Source organism: Coccidioides immitis (assembly GCF_000149335.2).
Source record: "Coccidioides immitis RS genomic scaffold supercont3.5, whole genome shotgun sequence".
NCBI lineage: Eukaryota > Fungi > Ascomycota > Eurotiomycetes > Onygenales > Onygenaceae > Coccidioides > Coccidioides immitis.
In genome coordinates this window covers 3,372,064-3,388,895 of record NW_004504307.1, presented here as the reverse complement: position 1 = coordinate 3,388,895, position 16,832 = coordinate 3,372,064, and the positions used below count along the sequence as shown (strand labels likewise).

Below are 16,832 nucleotides of genomic sequence, written 5' to 3'. Positions count from 1 at the left end.
CCTAGTCAAACATTTCATTCAACAATAGATTATGCCTATACAATGCACCAGGCTTTGCTTGATGACTTTTATCAGCAGAGAGACAGTATTATAGGCAAAGATGATGCCTGCTCATACATCTACAGCTTGCACAAACTCCATCAATTTTTGATGGAGTGGGTAAAGCCTGAATACAACTATGACCCATTCATTTTGATGCATGGTGATCTACAGTCTGCTAACATACTTGTTGATGATAACCTAAATATTGTCTCTGTGTTGGACTGGGAGTGGAGCTACACCATCCCTGTACAGATGTTTATTCCTCTCTCCTGGCTTGATGGCCTTGAGTTGGTAGGAAACGCAAAAATGCCCCACTGACTGCTCTATAAAAGCACACTGTTTACTTTGGAAATGGGAACAAGACAATGTGAGAGTGAATATCATCCAGAGTGTTGGTATCTTGACAACCTCCCATTGGCCAAAATATGGAGGAAAATCCTCCGATCTTCTGACCTTTTTATTGCACACGGGCTCTTGCAACCCCTTTACCTTGGTAACCTGTACTGGTCTGTGCTTGAATATGATTATTATGGGAATGACCAAATTCATTTTGAAAAGAGAATGAATGATTTCTTCAGCCTAGAGATACACAAGCCAGAGTTGGAAGCAGTACAGCAGAAACTTTAGGAACTTGAAGGGTTTGAAGTAGAATGTGATATGCTTGGAATTGAAAGAGAGAGACAAGAGACTGAAAAGAGTGGGAACAACCATTCAAACAATACCCTTGGGAAACCAAATGCTGATTCACCTGCATCTTTGCATTGTCTGAGAACTAGCCTCAAAAGCCTTGTACTGAAACTCCCATGGCTAACCCAAACAATGACACATTAGCACTGGGCATTTATCAGGACCACGCTCATTGCAGCTTGCTGTGTCATTATCATATGTCAGTGAAAGTGATCGAGCGTATTTGTTCAAGGCTGCAAAAGCTGAATGGAGGATTTGATTGCAACAATTCGATCAGTAGTATTGATAAAATCTTTCTGGTGCTGAGCTATCTCTTCATCAATTGTGAGTGTTGTCACGCCTGTGCGGGCGCCCCGCGCGTTGCGGGCGCTTGTTGAGAGCTGTTCTAACTCCTCGCGGTGCAGGTTGAGATCGTTTATGAAGCTATTAAGTTGGGCTAGGCGTGCTTTGAGTTGTTCGAGTTCCATTTTCTTCGCCTCCGGCTCAGCAATGATGTCTTGACCAGGCCTTCATCCCTAAGCATGTGGAGGTATCTGGAGTTCCTTAATCATTCTCTTGACCTCTGAAGTTTCTCGCCGTCCTTCCTCGTCAAACCCTCCCACTTCCATCTTAGATACGGCATCACAAACAAATTCATAACCGGCGAAAGCAACGCATCAAACACGCCCCAACCTCTCTTGGGCGACGGCCCCTGCATATTAGCAAACAAGACAGACGCCGCCATCGAGTCCTCGCAGATAATAAAGTCGCCTCTGTCAACTGCATGGATGATCAGACTCGCGACCTTGTCCGATGACGGGAACTTGGCCTTGAGCTGCTCGATCGGGTGGTTCAGCCCCTGAATTGTCTTGTTAAGGGCTACTTTCGTTTGCTGCTCCTTCATGAAGCCTGGCGAGACGAAGTCGCCTGGGAACGCGATGTGGATTGAGTAGGTTGATGCCGCGCAGTCGTTGCGGAGCAGTTCTATCCGGAGTGTGTCCGCCAGGGCACGCACGGCGCACTTGGCCGCTGCGAGGCAACACGGCTGCCTATCAGTTTACGCCGTCTCCCATCTATCATGACAACAAAGACTGCGACTTACTTGTGTAGGCAATTGAGCCCGGTAACCCTAAGAATGCAGCAGCACTGTTGATGAAGATGATCCGCCGGTGCCTCTGGCGGGTTGGTTTGCGTACTGATGCATCATCGGCGATCCAGATATCCAGCATGGATTTTGCGGCGTATGCGGCGGAATAGTAGTTATTCCGCATGCAATCTTCGAGGTCCTTTGCAGTGATATCAACAAAGAAGCCGTTTTGGCCATGGTTGCCACCGGCCACACAGTACAAAATATCTGCGGGCCGAGGCTGCCTCTTGAATGCCTCATCGACCTAGGGAAAGCAGATCAGTTGATCTACATTCCAGAGGTAATTAGCATCTGGATCGGGAAAAAGGCGATTACCATCTGGGCATCACCCATGTTGATAGTGACGGTGTTGATATCTTGGTTTCTGTTCGGACATGTCGCAAGGATTTCCTCCTTCGTTTCCTCTAGTGGAGCCGAACGGCGGGAGAAAAGGGTAATGTGAGCACCTGGATATTATCAGTACAGAAGAGGGGTTCAAGTGGACGAATTGGTAACCCACCACGCGCGGCCAGCTGTTTGGAGATGGCTTTTCCCAATCCCCCAGACCCCCCAGTCACGAACACGGTCTGCTCATGATAATCGTGTTTGTATAAAGTCTCCAAGCAGAACACCTAGGATCAAGATATGGTCTCCTATCTTGCCAATCAGATCTTGTTTCATTTTCTTTCTTGTGTCAACTTTATCGGTTTCGGTCGCTTCCTGGTGACGGGCAAACTGGATATGCTGGGAGAGATTAGAGTTATACTTCAGGCCAAACTACCGGGCGCCAACCACAGAAAAGAGAGAGACCCGGGGAATGAACAGCTGCTTTCGGGCTGGATGGGTCTTTATTCCGTTATCGTCCAAAGTTTCCATCCAGCGCAAGCTACTCCACGGTAGGTGGTGGTGTCAGCGAGAACGGCCCCCGACCCGCCGCCACGGGTCCCGCGCCTGGAGTTGCAGTGTGCTGTACCCATATATGCCTACGTTTTGTTCTTGTTTTCCTTAATCCAAAGGTTTTTTAGATACATAATTTCAATCTAGCTCTGAGAAGAGTATATTGTGTGCCGCCAGGCATGGCGGGATCCGTGCCGTACCCGACAGGGATGTTCAGCCGCATGAGGGGAGACAATACCAGGTCTTTGTCTTTTTGCAAGGTTGCGCCACATTCAGATTCGCAGACCTCAGGATACCCAAACCTCTATTAGCAGTGGAAAAGCAGCAAAAAAAAAAAAGGAAAAGAAAAAGAAAAAGAAAGAAAGGAAGAAAGAAGAGAAAAATACACTCCAGACACAGAGAACAAAGAAAAGGGGAAAAAAATGCTGTTGACTGCCTCTAGGTACCTGGACAAGCAGCTAAACAACTCGTCGTCAATGGATAGGACCTTAGGGATTGGCGCAAAAGTGCGGGTTGTTTGGACCTTTCTCTGCAGGGAAGACAGTTCCAGCCAATCCAACCAGCATGCCCCCCTGTGAGCAAACAACCGAGCCGACACAGAAAACACCACCGGGCAACTTATGGGTCATCCTGCTTGGATCGCATGCAGGTACCAGGATGTATAATTATCGAGGCATTTAACTAACTAACCCAGTGATGCACAGGCCACATCAACAGAGATCTGGAAGAATAAATGGCCCGATCCTGGAGTGAAACAAAAGGGGGTATTTCCAGATGCAATGCAGAAAATCTATTCAAGCTTTCGCAACTGCTCTTATTTGGCTCCTGCTCAGTCCCACAGGGCATTTTTCTGCCCACATGCTAAGGCGCCAAGGGCGTCCAAACTTCGCCCTCTCGCGGCTGATTGACTGATTGCCAGGCCTCCCCAGCTCCACAACGCCCACAAATCAACCTGCACGCTTGCTTGAGTAGTAATCACTCCGTCAGATCGAGGAAACTAGTCGATGTGCTCGGAGACTCGAGCTCCCATACCACAATGGGCCATTCAAAGGCCAACGCCAGTCCAGGTGCCGATATATCTCCAGCTGCCAATCTAAAAGAACCGGACTTGGAAGAATACTTTGAAAAAGCTGAGGACGTTGAAATAGTGACGGAGACTGTGGAGCGACACTCTCCCGAAGAGCCAAATGGGGTGGACAATACTGAACCGACGCCAAAAAAGTCACTGTCCCGTAAACTTGCCTTCATAGGGCTTGCGGCGACCCTTTTTGTTTTTCAGGTGGATGCAACTTGCCTGGGGATTGCCCTTCCAGTGAGCCATAACATTCTTCCTGATCTATATGCCACTCATGTCGAATCCTGATGCCCATAGATAGACAATAGCTGGTGAACTGAAGGGCACGAGTCTAGAGTCATTCTGGGCAAGCCTGGCCTACATCTTATGTGGTCTGGCAATGCAACTGGTTTGGGCCAGTATCTCCAACGCGTTCGGTCGAAAGCCCCCTCTCTATGTATCCATAGCATTGTTCTTTATCGGTTCCATCATTTTTGCTGTTGCACAAAATATGAGCACCATTATTGCTGGACGGGTCCTTCAAGGCCTCGGCGGTGGAGGAATTGACGTTCTGGTTCAGGTGATTCTTGCGGATATGACGACACTGGAGGAACGTTCAAAATATCTTGGCTTGATGTCCATTCCTACCGCCATTGGCAATATCATGGGGCCCATTATTGGCGCGCTTTTTGCTACATATGCTACCTGGAGATGGATTGGATGGGTCAACCTGCGATTTCTAGGAATCGGGACACCTTTGGTGTTCTTCTTCCTCAAGCTTCGACCCGTCCCGCTCGATGCTACGCTCTCCAGGAACTTGAACCGCCTCGACTGGATTGGTATGGCGCTCGTTGTTGTTGGAATCACGATTTTTGTTGTACCACTCAGTTGGGCGGGCTCTTTATTTCCATGGGTCTTCTGGCAGACTCTCCTTCCAATGTTCTTGGGAGTTGGAGTGCTTGTTGTCTTTATCCTCTACGAGGCAAGGCCCGCGGCACCCATCATTCCCCATCGACTCTTCCACTCAAAGACCGGAAATGTGACGCTGGTAGGAGGCTTCATCCATGGCATGGTTCTGGTCTCCCTTTTACAATACTTGCCCTTGCTCTACCAAGCCGTGGAGCTCGAGACCGCAATCTTATCTGCTGTCTCCCTGCTGCCCACTGTCGTTGTCAGTGTGGTATTCGCGGCCATCTCAATGATGAGGGTCCCCTTTTTCGGAGGATATGTATGGCTTCTACGACTTTCATGGGCCATCCTTACGCTGGGAACCGGCTTGTTGGCCCTCTTTGATGTGGGGTCCTCGTCAGCCATGCTGTACGGGCTTCCAATTCTCTGGGGGCAGGGCGTTGCGTTACTACGTCTCAATATTCTCCCCATGCAAGCGAGTGTCAAGAATGTCGACGACACAGGCTCAGCTATCGGGCAGTTTCTCACCATTCGCATGTTTGGAGGTCTTATCGGCCTCACAATCTCTTCAGCAATTTTCAACAATGTTTTCGCAAAGTCAATCTCTGATACTACAGTCCAGTTGACGGGAGCCTTAGCACCTCTGAAAGATGTCTCCAATGCTGTGAACTTCATTGACAAGTTGAGATCATTAGAAGTCTCTCTTACAACACTACATCAGGTTTTGAGAGTCTATCTGAAGTGCTTCCAGACGATTTTTTATACAATGACCGGCCTGAGTGGACTGGGATTGATGACTTCAGTGTTCCTGGATGACATTGAGCTGAAGGGGCAGAACCTTGGGAGTCAGCGCTTTGAGGAATAGTCAAAGAGAGGGAAGGATAGCCCCTCATGTTGATATTTACATGTAAATGAATGGATATAAAAGAATCTTTGCTAATACCATGCAAAACTCACTGATTTCATACTCCTTCTAGTTACCTCATCATTAGAATTGTAAATGTCCATTTATTCCCAAATATATTTTGGAGATAGTAAGTGCAATTGGCTTAAAATATTTAATTCGTAACTTGCTTATGTTGTCATGGTGTCATGATGGCCTGCGGGCTGCAAGAACAAATCCCATGTTTGTAAGGAGTGGATATCGGCCGCCTCCAGAAAATGGTCCAATTCTCTTGTGGCCTCAGCAAAACTCCAGGTGAAAGCGGCTTTGCATCAAATACCATTGCGGTCTCGAGTCAACCTCGCGATCGGAACCCGCAAGACCGAAGGTTACGCTAGACGGGATCCGAGACTAACCACCCAGGGTCTTTCTAATGAAAGGTCTGGAACTTTGACAATCATCATGAGATAAAATCGGGATAGAATGTTAATGATACTGTGCCTTTATTGATCCATAAAGTTTTCACTTCCATTGAAGGAACTTGGTTATCCTTACTCTCCTCTCAACTCTTATCTATTTCCGCCGCTAACGTATCATCGGGTAATTTTCAAAGTCTCACCCATGTGGCGAGTTCCCACGGATATTCCCCAAGTCGCTGTCCCCAATGGGCTTAAACTTGCGGAAGTGACAATGGACACACCGTTGGATGAAGTATTCAAGCATTGGAAGGAAAGCGGCGCAGTCATCCTGAAAAATATACTTACCCCAGCGGAAGCGAGCCAGATCACGACCGAACTGGAATCGCGCCTCGACTCTATCCAAAGAAGCTCATTAGTTCCCCATCCCGACCTCTCAGCCTTCCACGGCCCCAAAACCAAGCGAGCGGGTGATCTTATTAACCACAGCGCCACCTTCCGAGAGCAGATTCTTGAAAATGACTTTATTCACGCCATCTGCAAGCGATGCTTCAGCGAAGGCGGGCATAATGGAGACTACTGGCTCTCAACAGCCTCGACTCTCAATGCGTCAGGACCACAGCCGCCGCAGGTGTTGCATCGCGATTTGACGTCCTATCCACCATACGCCCAGCTCGGACCCGAGGGCACAGAGGCTAAGATCAGCTTCCTCTTTGCGTTTTCCGACTTTAGGGAAGACAACGGCGCAACGCGAATCATCCCGGGAAGCAACAAATGGCCCTTCCACCAGCGCGGCAATATGAAGCAGACGATCCCAGCGGAAATGAAAAAGGGCGACTGTCTGCTAATTGGTGGGAAGGTGATCCACGGAATGGGCGAGAACAAAACCGAGACAGAGAGGAAATGTATCCAGCTGACCGTTGTTCCGAGTTTCCTGACTCCCTCGGAAGCGCAACCTTTCATTATCAAATTGGAGACGGTAAAGAAGTTGTCGAAGCGCGCGCAGTGGTTTGTAGGGTTCAGGTTGCAGTATCCTCGGGGCTTGCTGGGACTGTGGACGAAGGATTACATTGATCTGGCGTTGCATTTGGGGCTGGATGATCTTCAGGGTGTGATGAAAGATTTGCAGCATGTGATTGACCAGCCCAAGCAGTGGGATATGATTGATTATGACAATTTGGAGACCGAGAAGTCAGCTGATATCTCATGCTGAAATGGAGTCACGCTCCACAAGTCCTGTTGAGCCTTTCTTTCTCAGACAATTCTCTCCTATGTCAAAGTTCTTCCTTCCTGCTCATCCCTTTCTGCACATTCTTGTAGACATATTTTGCGAATTTGGCCTTTGACCATTGTCAAAACAATATCTTTGTAACATGCCTCTACAATTGAATTGGCCACCCTAAACCGCCCAAAAGTCATGCAGACCATGGATATGGGCAACGGTTCTGGCCCAGGCACTCGCGTGAAGTTCAGGAAGATTGCCACATTAATTGAGAGGATGTATGTAGGTAAGCTGTTGGGGGTGTGTTGAAAAATCAGGAGATTGCCTCACTTCAAGCCTTGATCGAGCACATTAAGACAACGAAATGACGCAAAATTCTCAGTGTAAATGTGAGATTTATGCAATTTAAATATGTACTGGCCAGCGGAGAGGATCATGCTACTATAGTAGCTGAACAGCAGGATAATGAGGTTGTTGAAGATGAGGAGGATGAAGTTGAAAAACACTCCATAATAAGGTTCTGGCAGAGCAGTTGGCATTAAGTTAAGTAACCAACTAACAAACTTACTACCAACTAGCGGTTAGATGGTTTAGTGTGGGTCAGGTGATCACCCAGGTTGCTGCCTGGTTACCACCAAGCCGCCAAATAACCTGTTTGGACCAGGGAAGGGTTGTGTTGGAGCATGGAAAACTGATCTTGGTTGTGCTTGCTACAAAAGTGGCTAGTGAGATCTCATCTCTTACAGTGAGATGGAGCTTGATGGAGGACTTGTATGCTTGTCATTCACTAAGCTACCTAAAGGGGAATCTCGACTAATCTATGTGGGTCACGTGAGCGAGGTGCTAGTTGGATTACCTAACACCCCCCCATGCAACGAGCTCCAGCAGTGAGCGAGAGCCACAAAGATCCAAAGCTTCCAAATCTCACAAATCCGCGATAAAAATTAATTACAGAATCCAGATTTATTCCTTCTTTAGGCTTAGCTCCGTTTCACTGCGATACCATATTTTCACTGGCTTCACTGATAAACCTCCATATTTTCCTGTATCAGCTTGTCACCCCTATCGCGCTCATGAATTGAGTGTAGGGATCCATTGCAAGAGCCTTTGTGAGCCCGTCAGCTTTATTCGCGTTGGTTCCAATGTGCTTGATTGAGATGTTGTCCTTTTGAACCCAGTCTCTTAGCATATGGTGCCGAATCTCAATATGGCATGCTCTTTGTGTTATAGCTTCAGCTTTGGCTAAGTCAACCACTCCCTTGTTGTCAACACTTAATTTTGAGCTTCTTAGTTTTGCTGAGCCTTTGCTAATCACCCCGGTGTCTATCAACAGGTTGTTGATCCAAACTAGTTCACAAGCAGCTTTGCTAGCTGCCAAATACTCTGCTTTGGTTGTTGATTTTGAGACAGATGTCTGGTGCTGTGATCTCCACAATATTGGAGCTCCATTCATGGTAATAATGTAGCTGCTGGTGGATTTGTACACAGGGTCAGCTCCAGCCCAGTCAGAATCTGAACTGACTGCTGGTTTCAAGTCTTCAGAATCCATATCTCTTTTGAAGACTATTCCTTTTGATTTTGTGCCCTTGAGGTAGCATAGAATCTGCTTGAACACTGCCCAGCTTTCCCTATTGGGCCTGCTGTTGAATCTCACCAGATAATTGACTGCAAATGCAATATCCAGCCTCATACATGTAACTAGGAACTGTAGAAAGCCCAGGCCTTTCCTGTAATTTGTAGGCGTAGCCTGCTCATTAACTCCATCTTTAAGGGTCTGATCTGGTGTAAATTTGATGCTTATTCCTTTCTTCATTGGTGTTTTGGAAGGTTTACAGTCTTCCATTCCATATTCAGTCAGTAGATCCTCAATATACTGTTCCTGGTTCACAAAAAGGTCTCCATTTGGCTGCTTTTGAACCTGCATGCCTAGGTAATAGCCTTGTTCTGTAACCTCCTTGATCTCAAAGCATTCCTGAAGCTTCTTGATGAGCCATTCTATTTTGGCTTCGTTGGGTCCCATTATACAGCAGTTGTTGATGTGTAGGGTTAGGTACATTTGCTTCCTCTTGTGGTAGAGTAGCCCTGTATTGTATGGAGAGATCTGGAATCCTAGAGATTTCAGATAGTCAGTAGCTGCTTGATACCAGAGCCTAGCAGCTTGCTTCAATCTGTAGAGTCCCTGGTGTAAGAGCCCTACTAAGTTACCCCGCCCGTGCTTGAATCCAGTGGGTAGTTGAACATATACATGTTTGTCCTCTGGAAGAGTTCCATTTAGAAAGGCTGTCATGAAGTCAAAGACTCTGACCTTCCAGTTCTTGACTGTTGAGATAGCAAAGAAGGCTCTTGTTGTAGGTCCACTAACAACTGCTGTGTAGGTCTTCTTGTAGTGAACACCTTCTTGCTGTTTGAATTCATGTACAACCCAACAGGCTTTGAATCATACTGTGCCACCTGTGTTGTTGAGCTTCCTATTGAATACCCATTTGCCAGAGAGGATCTGCATTTGGGGTTTTTTCTTGACTAGGATCCAGGTGCCTTTCTCTTGTAATTTGGAGACTTCAACATCTAGAGCCTCCTTCCAATAAAGTCACTCTTCAGAGTGTTTGGCTTTGGTGATGGATTTTGGTATATCTGTATGTGTACTGAGCACTGGAAGCTCAGCTCCATTTCTCTCTTCTTCCTCTGTAGTATCTGAGAGAATTACTTGCTCTTTGCCCAGGTATGTGGGCTCTAAAGTCTCTAATTTGCTGTCTGTGAGCTTCTTCATGATTTCTGGCTTCTCCTTTGCAAGGTAAGCTAGTAGCTTGTGTTGCCAGCCATTCAATGGATCTATGTAATTGTACTCCTTTGGGAGTTCAACATATTTGGCTTCAGTTAGTGAATTTGTAGGGATTTGATCCAATTTCTTGTTGAATATAACATCTTGCGAGATCATTATACTGTTTGTTTCTGGGTCCCAAAGCCTGTAGGTGTGCATGCCATGATATCCTACAAATTTGATCTTCTTGGACCTAGATTGGAGCTTTGAGGATTCATTCAAAATCTTCATGTAGGTGTCACATCCCCACCTATGGACCCATCTGCAATGGGGTTGGTGACTCATCCAGGCTTCAAAGAGTGTCAATGGCTTTGTGTTCTTGCATCTGTATAGAGGCACTGAGATAGGTGATAGATTCACCATCATGGAGACTGTGGTGAGAGCTTCACCCCATAACTCATTGGGTAGTTCTGAGTCTATAAGTACACTTCTTGTTCACTTGCAAAGAAGTCATATTTCTCATTCACTTGTTCCATCTTGTTGAGGTGTATATGGGCATGTAATCTCCTGTTGTATACCCTTGCTCCTGTAGAATTCAGCCAGTTGTTGGCTTGTCAATTCAGGAGCTCCATTGGACAGTATAGTGCCAATCTTTCATTCAGTAGACACTTTGATCATGTTGATCCAGTTCTTCAGGGTTTCTGGAGCTTCGACCTGCTTCTTCAGGAGGTAGATCCACCTGTATTGTGTGGCATTGTCTGTTATAAGTAGGAAATACTTCACTCTGCTGTAGCTTGGAGGATCAGAGTCTGTGAATAGGGTAGAGCTGCCACCTGCAATATCAATAAAAATTTTAGCTCCAGGCTTTGTAGAGCATGTTCTAGATTTGAATGGGTTGTGAGCTTGCTTAGCTTTAGCACAGGTTTCACAGAACCCTAGCTTCTTTACTCCCTTTATTCACATTGCCATTCTCGGATCTCTAGCTAGAATAGCTATATCATGGATGTTGAGATGCCCCCAGTGTTTGTGCCCATTGGCTATTGTATCCTCCTTGATTTCTGGCTCCTTTGCCAGGTGATTCAGTGCCAAAAGCACATCATCTTTATTCTCTAGAGTTGCTGTTACATAGCAGGGCTCTAGGAGTTTTGTAGGTACTGGAAATGTGTATGCCAGTAAATTGCATATTCTAGGCGTTTGTAGAACTAGGATGTCATTCTTGTTAAGCACAGCTTTGAAGCTCTGTATTTTATCTGCTGATTCTAGTAGGAAGACATGTTCTCTGTTGACATAAAGCTGTTCCACTGTAAAGCTGTCTTGTATAAGCTTCCCAAAGCTTATGAGGTTAATCTGGAGGTCAGGCACAATTCTAACCCCCCCAATGCTCAATTCTCTGTTGTCAGTTTGGATACTGGCCGTGCCAAATCCTCTGGTGACTGATTTCGAACCATTCACCATAAGCAGTTGTGTTGCATGGCTCTTTGGGTCCATTTGAACTAGATCCATATGTGAGGTTGTGTGGGATCCAGCTCCAGAGTCAAGAATCCATCTGTCTGTGGATTCACGCGCTTCTCTCATAGAAAAGGCTGCTTCATGAACCAAATGAATCTTGTCTGTTGCAACTATAGTTGTTTCCTTGCCTTTGCCTTTAGAGTCTTTCTTAGGCTTGTTAGGCTTCAAATTCTTGTTAGATTTGCAAAATTTAGCCAAATGGCCAGGTTTGCCACAAATATAGCAGTTCCAGTTCTGCAGTGAGCTCTTCTCTGGATTGGATTCAGAGTTTGTATTTTTGTAAGACTTTTGGGGATCTGAGCTTGTTGCATTTGTATTTGGCTTTGTAGATCTGCCTTTCTTCAGGTCTTTCTTGAAGATTTGGTGGAGGATATCCTTCAGTAGGCCTTCCAGATCCTTCTCTGGTAGGTTTGTTCTGCTCTGGCATGCCATATCAAATTGGTTCTGTATGAACTCTCTCCATCAGGATGTAATGTTCATCTTCAAGATATCATGTAGGGTGTGGTTCAGTTGTTTGAGCCCTAATCTCTCAAATTCCCCACAGATTGCTAGGAATCTCTCTATATAATTCCTTTCTGAGCCAGTGGATTGTGGTGTCATTCTTACTAACTCTGTAAGTAGGCTTTCCTGTTGTATCTCAGGTCTCTCTTGGAAGGCTGTTCTTACAGCTTCCCAGAGTTTGTAAGCACTAAGGCTATCTGATTTCTTGAAGTGCTCTCTGGCTTGTGCAGATATTATACTGTTGATTAGACTGTGTAGCCAATTATTCTGAACATTCCAGTATTGTGAAATCTTCAAGCACTCTGGCTGTAGTGAAGTCTCTTGCCTTTTCAGAATAATCTTCTCAACATCTACTTGGCAGGCTACTTTTAGGATGGCTTTGCTCCATGCTAGATAGTTGCTGGCTCCAGCCAGAGTCATAGGCTTCTTCACTGTCTTTATGATCTTCATGAATTGGGTGATTGCTCTGCCAATTTGTGTATTTGTGTCTATAAGATTGCTGACATATTCTTCTAGTTCCTCATCAGAGTCTATTTCTTGGTCCTCTTCTTCTTCTTGTTGAGCTTTGTGCTCTAGATTCTTCTGCATTGTTACAGGTGTATTTGTAGTGCTTGCTTGATCTGATAGAAGGTTCACTTGCTGTGCCAGCTGTTGTACTGTCTTCTGTTGCCTTTACATCAACTTCTGTTGCTTTTGCATCATCTTCTGTTGATTCAGCATTATTCTGCACAATATTTGGAGTTCACTCTCCTCCCTAGACTTCTGCTTGTCATTTGGCGGGCTGCCTCTGAGCCTACTTGACTGCCTAAGCTTGATTTGAGGTGTAGAAAGGTTTGTTGGAGCCTCCCAGTCAGGAGTTTAATGCTCTGGTTTGTCTGTATGGTTCACCATGGCTTTGGTGTTGCCAGGTGCTTGATTTGCTTGCTAGATGTGTTTAGCAGGTGTTTTGCTCACTCTCTGGTCACATGCCAGAAAGCTACAGGGTTCAACTTGCTCCCCAGCTTGGTGCTAGAAAGCTACAGAGATTGCATGTATAGGAGGTGTCTATCTCAATGTATGCTCTCTCTTGTGCTTGTAAAACCTTGTTATCTACAAGAATAACTGTTCAGAATGTTGATTGTAAGCTTCAATATCCAATTGAGCTGTAAATCAATCTTATATGCTTGCTCTTCAGCACAAAGGGCTATAACCTGATAAAGGACTTGTATGCTTGTCATTCACTAAGCTACCTAAAGGGGAATCTCGACTAATCTATGTGGGTCACGTGAGCGAGGTGCTAGTTGGATTACCTAACAGAGCTTTGGCAGCGGAAAAAAGTCGGACCGCGAGTGATCACATGAGGTCACGTGCGCGCTAAGCCCAAAAGGGGTTAGGGTGCGCGAACACTCCCACTCACTCTCAGGGCAACAGATTCACTAGCTAAGAGGAAGCTTCAAAACAAACAAGGCCATGGGATGCCCTTTGGCATAAATGACTGTATCATCACCCATATGAACCATGTTTGGTGTAGAGAAACGTTTGGTAATTTTGTAGAACATCCAAAGTGTTCACAAACAAATTTGTAGTACCAGTATCAAGAAGATAACTCAGGGAGTCTCTTACCAGACTTCTTCTGTTTATATATGATGCTTTTGCTGTGAGGGCAAAGTGGTCTTTGGAATCTTGATTGAGGTATTGAGAGGGGTTTGAGAAAGACTTTGACACAGGTGGTTGAGAAGAGTGGAATTGTTACAAACATAGACCTAGACCAACGAAGCATCGGACGACGTCGGATGTTCAGGGGTACTCACATGACCCCAACTCTGAACGTATAAGGAACGTATTGCAGTTACCTGCTGCCCCACCAAAATTTGGTGGGGTGGAAGGTATCTCCTATTATTCAATAAACAGCCTGGCTCCCACTTTTTTTTCAAATCAAATCTCTCCAAATTCAAAACATCAAATTTGCCCACCATGCCTTCCAGAGATATCTCTCTCCATGATAAGCTTGTTACGCGAATTCAAGCTCTTGCTTTGATCTCTTATGGAATTCCTATCTTAGATGTTTCTCATAACCTCCAGATTCCTCTTTCTACCCTCTATGACATTCAAAAGCGAGCAAAAGACCGTGGCTTTGATCCCAAGAATGACCTTCGAATTTCTCTCAGTTATGTGGAAGATGCTCCTAGATCAGGCCGGCCGAAGGAAATAAGCACCAAAGAAGCTGGAATCATTGCCTCTGTGACTAAGAGCCGCTCCGGAAGGGAGAAATCTACTGAGATTCTGGCATTCGAAGCTGGTATATCCCATTCAAGTGTTTTGCGAATTCTTAAGAAACATGGCTTTGTTATTGCCAAACCAACTTGGAAACCAGGTCTAACTGAATCTGCAAGGAAAAAAAGGCTCAGATTCTGCCTTGCCCGTAAGGACTGGACCCTAGAGGACTGGAAAAATGTTGTCTGGACTGATGAAACTTCTGTGGTTCTTGGGCATAGAAGAGGAGCAGTTCGTGTATGGAGAAGACCCTCAGAAGCTTATGATCCTACCTGTATACACCGGTGATGGAAGAAGTCCTCAGATTTCATGTTTTGGGGCTGCTTTATGTACGAGAAGAAGGGACCCTGCCATATTTGGGAACCAGAGACTGCAGCAGCCAAACATCAAGGTCAAAAGGAACTGAATGCCTTGAATATTGACTGTGAGATAAAGGCAAGAGAGGAATGGGAGCTTGTCAATGGGATTCATCGCCTACGAATTCGCCCAAACTGTGGAAAAAAGCCAACTTTCAAATTCACTGTCAAAAATGGCAAGCTTGTTCGACGAGGCAAGGGGGGAGTTGATTGGTATAGGTATCAGAAGGTGTTAAGATTCTATCATCTTACTATTGAATTCTCTAGCTAATCTGATACTTCTTTCATTCTAGGAGGTCCTTCTTGCCAAATTATTCCCTTTCGTCAAGGAGTGCCTTGAATCCCGACCCAATACTGTTGTCCTAGAAGATGGAGCTCCAGCACATACCCATTTCTACCAACAAGAGCTCTACAACATACACAAGATCAACTGCTTACTTTGGCCTGGCAATTCACCAGATTTGAATATGATTGAGCCTGCCTGGATGTGGCTCAAGCGACGTACAACTGCTAAAGGCGCCCCACAAGAATCTAAGACTGCTGAACATGAATGGAAGAAAGCCTGGGAAGAGCTGCCACAAGCAAAGATTCAACAGTGGGTAGAGCGGATTCCACATCATATTCAAGAGGTTATATGCTTTGAAGGGGGTAATGAGTATAGAGAGGGTGGTTATAAGGCGCCTCGCGTATGGAAGGGTCAACGGCAGGATCTTGGGGCGGATTCTTGGGCAGCTGGTCTAGAGACTTTGGAAGCTGCTGAAGCTCTAGCTGCTCTATATAATTTGGGTAGAGAGGATCCTTGGGAGGATACTGAAGATGAGGATTTGGAACAGGATTCAGATGAGAGTAACTAGTCAATTTCAGGGGAACTTGAGTTTCCTAGCAAATTTGGTGGGGTAGTAGGTATTTGTAAAACAGTATTGTCTGCATAAGCTTTCCGGGTTCCACACCTCCGTATGCGAGGACTGAATTCAAGGGCTTTTCGTGGCCGTAGAGAGGAGAGGGAGGAGGATCCGGAAGGATCGTCGTCACTTGTGTTTTCAATGATCTGCTGAACAGCAGCAGCCACGGCACATAATGTATGCCCTGTATGTGCTTCTGGCCATTTGTAAAATTTTCAGGACAGCATTGAGCCACCCAAGAAACGGCGGTGAAGGTCTAACGTGGCCTTGATGTTGTAAAATCTAGAAATTGGAGCTTCTGATTTGCTCTCTTGTAGAACGCCTCTTCGAGCGGCTACTGAAGATTTAATTTAATTATCTTTGACCGCTTGTTCATGTAGCTCAGATAGCCAGTTATTGGCTCGAATATACCGATAATCGGGCCCCCGAGTCTGGAGGCGACACTGTAGCTAGAGGAACAGACCCCCTTTGAAGGAATCTAGAGATTCGACAATGTATTTGAGCAGTCTTTTGCTTTTCTTGATGATTAGGAAGAGAGGAGGAGAGAGAGAGAGGCCGTATTTATGCTCAGCTTTCTAAGTGAAGGGAATAGGGGTCATGTAAGTGAGGCCTATAAGTGACTCGTTCGACTGAATTTATCGCCAGAAAAGGTAAAATTGAATTCCCCTTCACTTTGCAATTGCTTTACTACCCAATTTTTGAAGGTAAGAAGAACGATTGCGCGGTGAAGGAGCTCATAACCTGTTGGAGCATGGAAATCTAATCTTGGTTGTTGTGCTACAAAAGCGGCTAGCGAGATCTCATCTCTTACGGTGAGATCCATATCGGGATTTCGTTGGTCCGAAAAACCCTTTCTGTTAGGTAATCCAACTAGCACCTCGCTCACGTGACCCACATAGATTAGCCGAGATTCCCCTTTAGGTAGCTTAGCGAATAACAAGCATACAAGTCCTCCATCAGGTTATAGCCCTTTGTGCTGAAGAGCAAGCATATAAGGTTGATTTACAGCTCAATTGGTTATTGAAGCTTATGATCAACACCCTGAATGGTTATCCTTGTGGACAATGAGGTTTTACGAGCACTAAAGAGAGTGTACATCAGGATAGACACCTCCTATATGTGCAAACCCCTGTAGCTTTCTAGCACCGAGCTGGAGAGTAAGTTGAACCCTGTAGCTTTCTGGCATGCGACCAGAGAGTGAGCAAAACGCCTGCTAAATGCACCTAGCAAGCAAATCGAGCACCTGGCAATGCCAAAGCCATGGTGAACCATATGGATGAACTGGAGCACCAAACTCCCAACTGAAAAGCTCCAACAAACCTCCCTACACCCCAAACC

General features: G+C 45.7%; 3 protein-coding genes across 3 annotated transcripts; 2 read left to right on the top strand and 1 right to left on the bottom strand.

The window, feature by feature from the left end:
• Window positions 1-1,276: 1,276 nt before the first annotated feature.
• On the bottom strand, window positions 1,277-2,429 carry CIMG_05701 (oxidoreductase; the record flags this gene model as incomplete). Its single annotated transcript, XM_001241804.2, has 4 exons — window positions 1,277-1,737; window positions 1,811-2,099; window positions 2,171-2,301; window positions 2,417-2,429. The coding sequence occupies 4 exons, from the start codon at window positions 2,427-2,429 to the stop codon at window positions 1,277-1,279; spliced, it is 894 nt and encodes a 297-aa protein (XP_001241805.2).
• A 1,338-nt stretch (window positions 2,430-3,767) lies between these two features.
• On the top strand, window positions 3,768-5,559 carry CIMG_05703 (MFS transporter; the record flags this gene model as incomplete). The annotated part of the gene is made up of 2 exons (XM_001241806.1): window positions 3,768-4,043; window positions 4,108-5,559. The coding sequence occupies 2 exons, from the start codon at window positions 3,768-3,770 to the stop codon at window positions 5,557-5,559; spliced, it is 1,728 nt and encodes a 575-aa protein (XP_001241807.1).
• Window positions 5,560-6,198: 639 nt separating this feature from the next.
• CIMG_05704 (toxin biosynthesis protein) lies at window positions 6,199-7,206 on the top strand (the record flags this gene model as incomplete). The annotated part of the gene is made up of 1 exon (XM_001241807.2): window positions 6,199-7,206. One exon carries the CDS (start codon window positions 6,199-6,201, stop codon window positions 7,204-7,206), a length of 1,008 nt encoding a protein of 335 aa, XP_001241808.2.
• Between the last annotated feature and the right edge of the window lie 9,626 nt (window positions 7,207-16,832).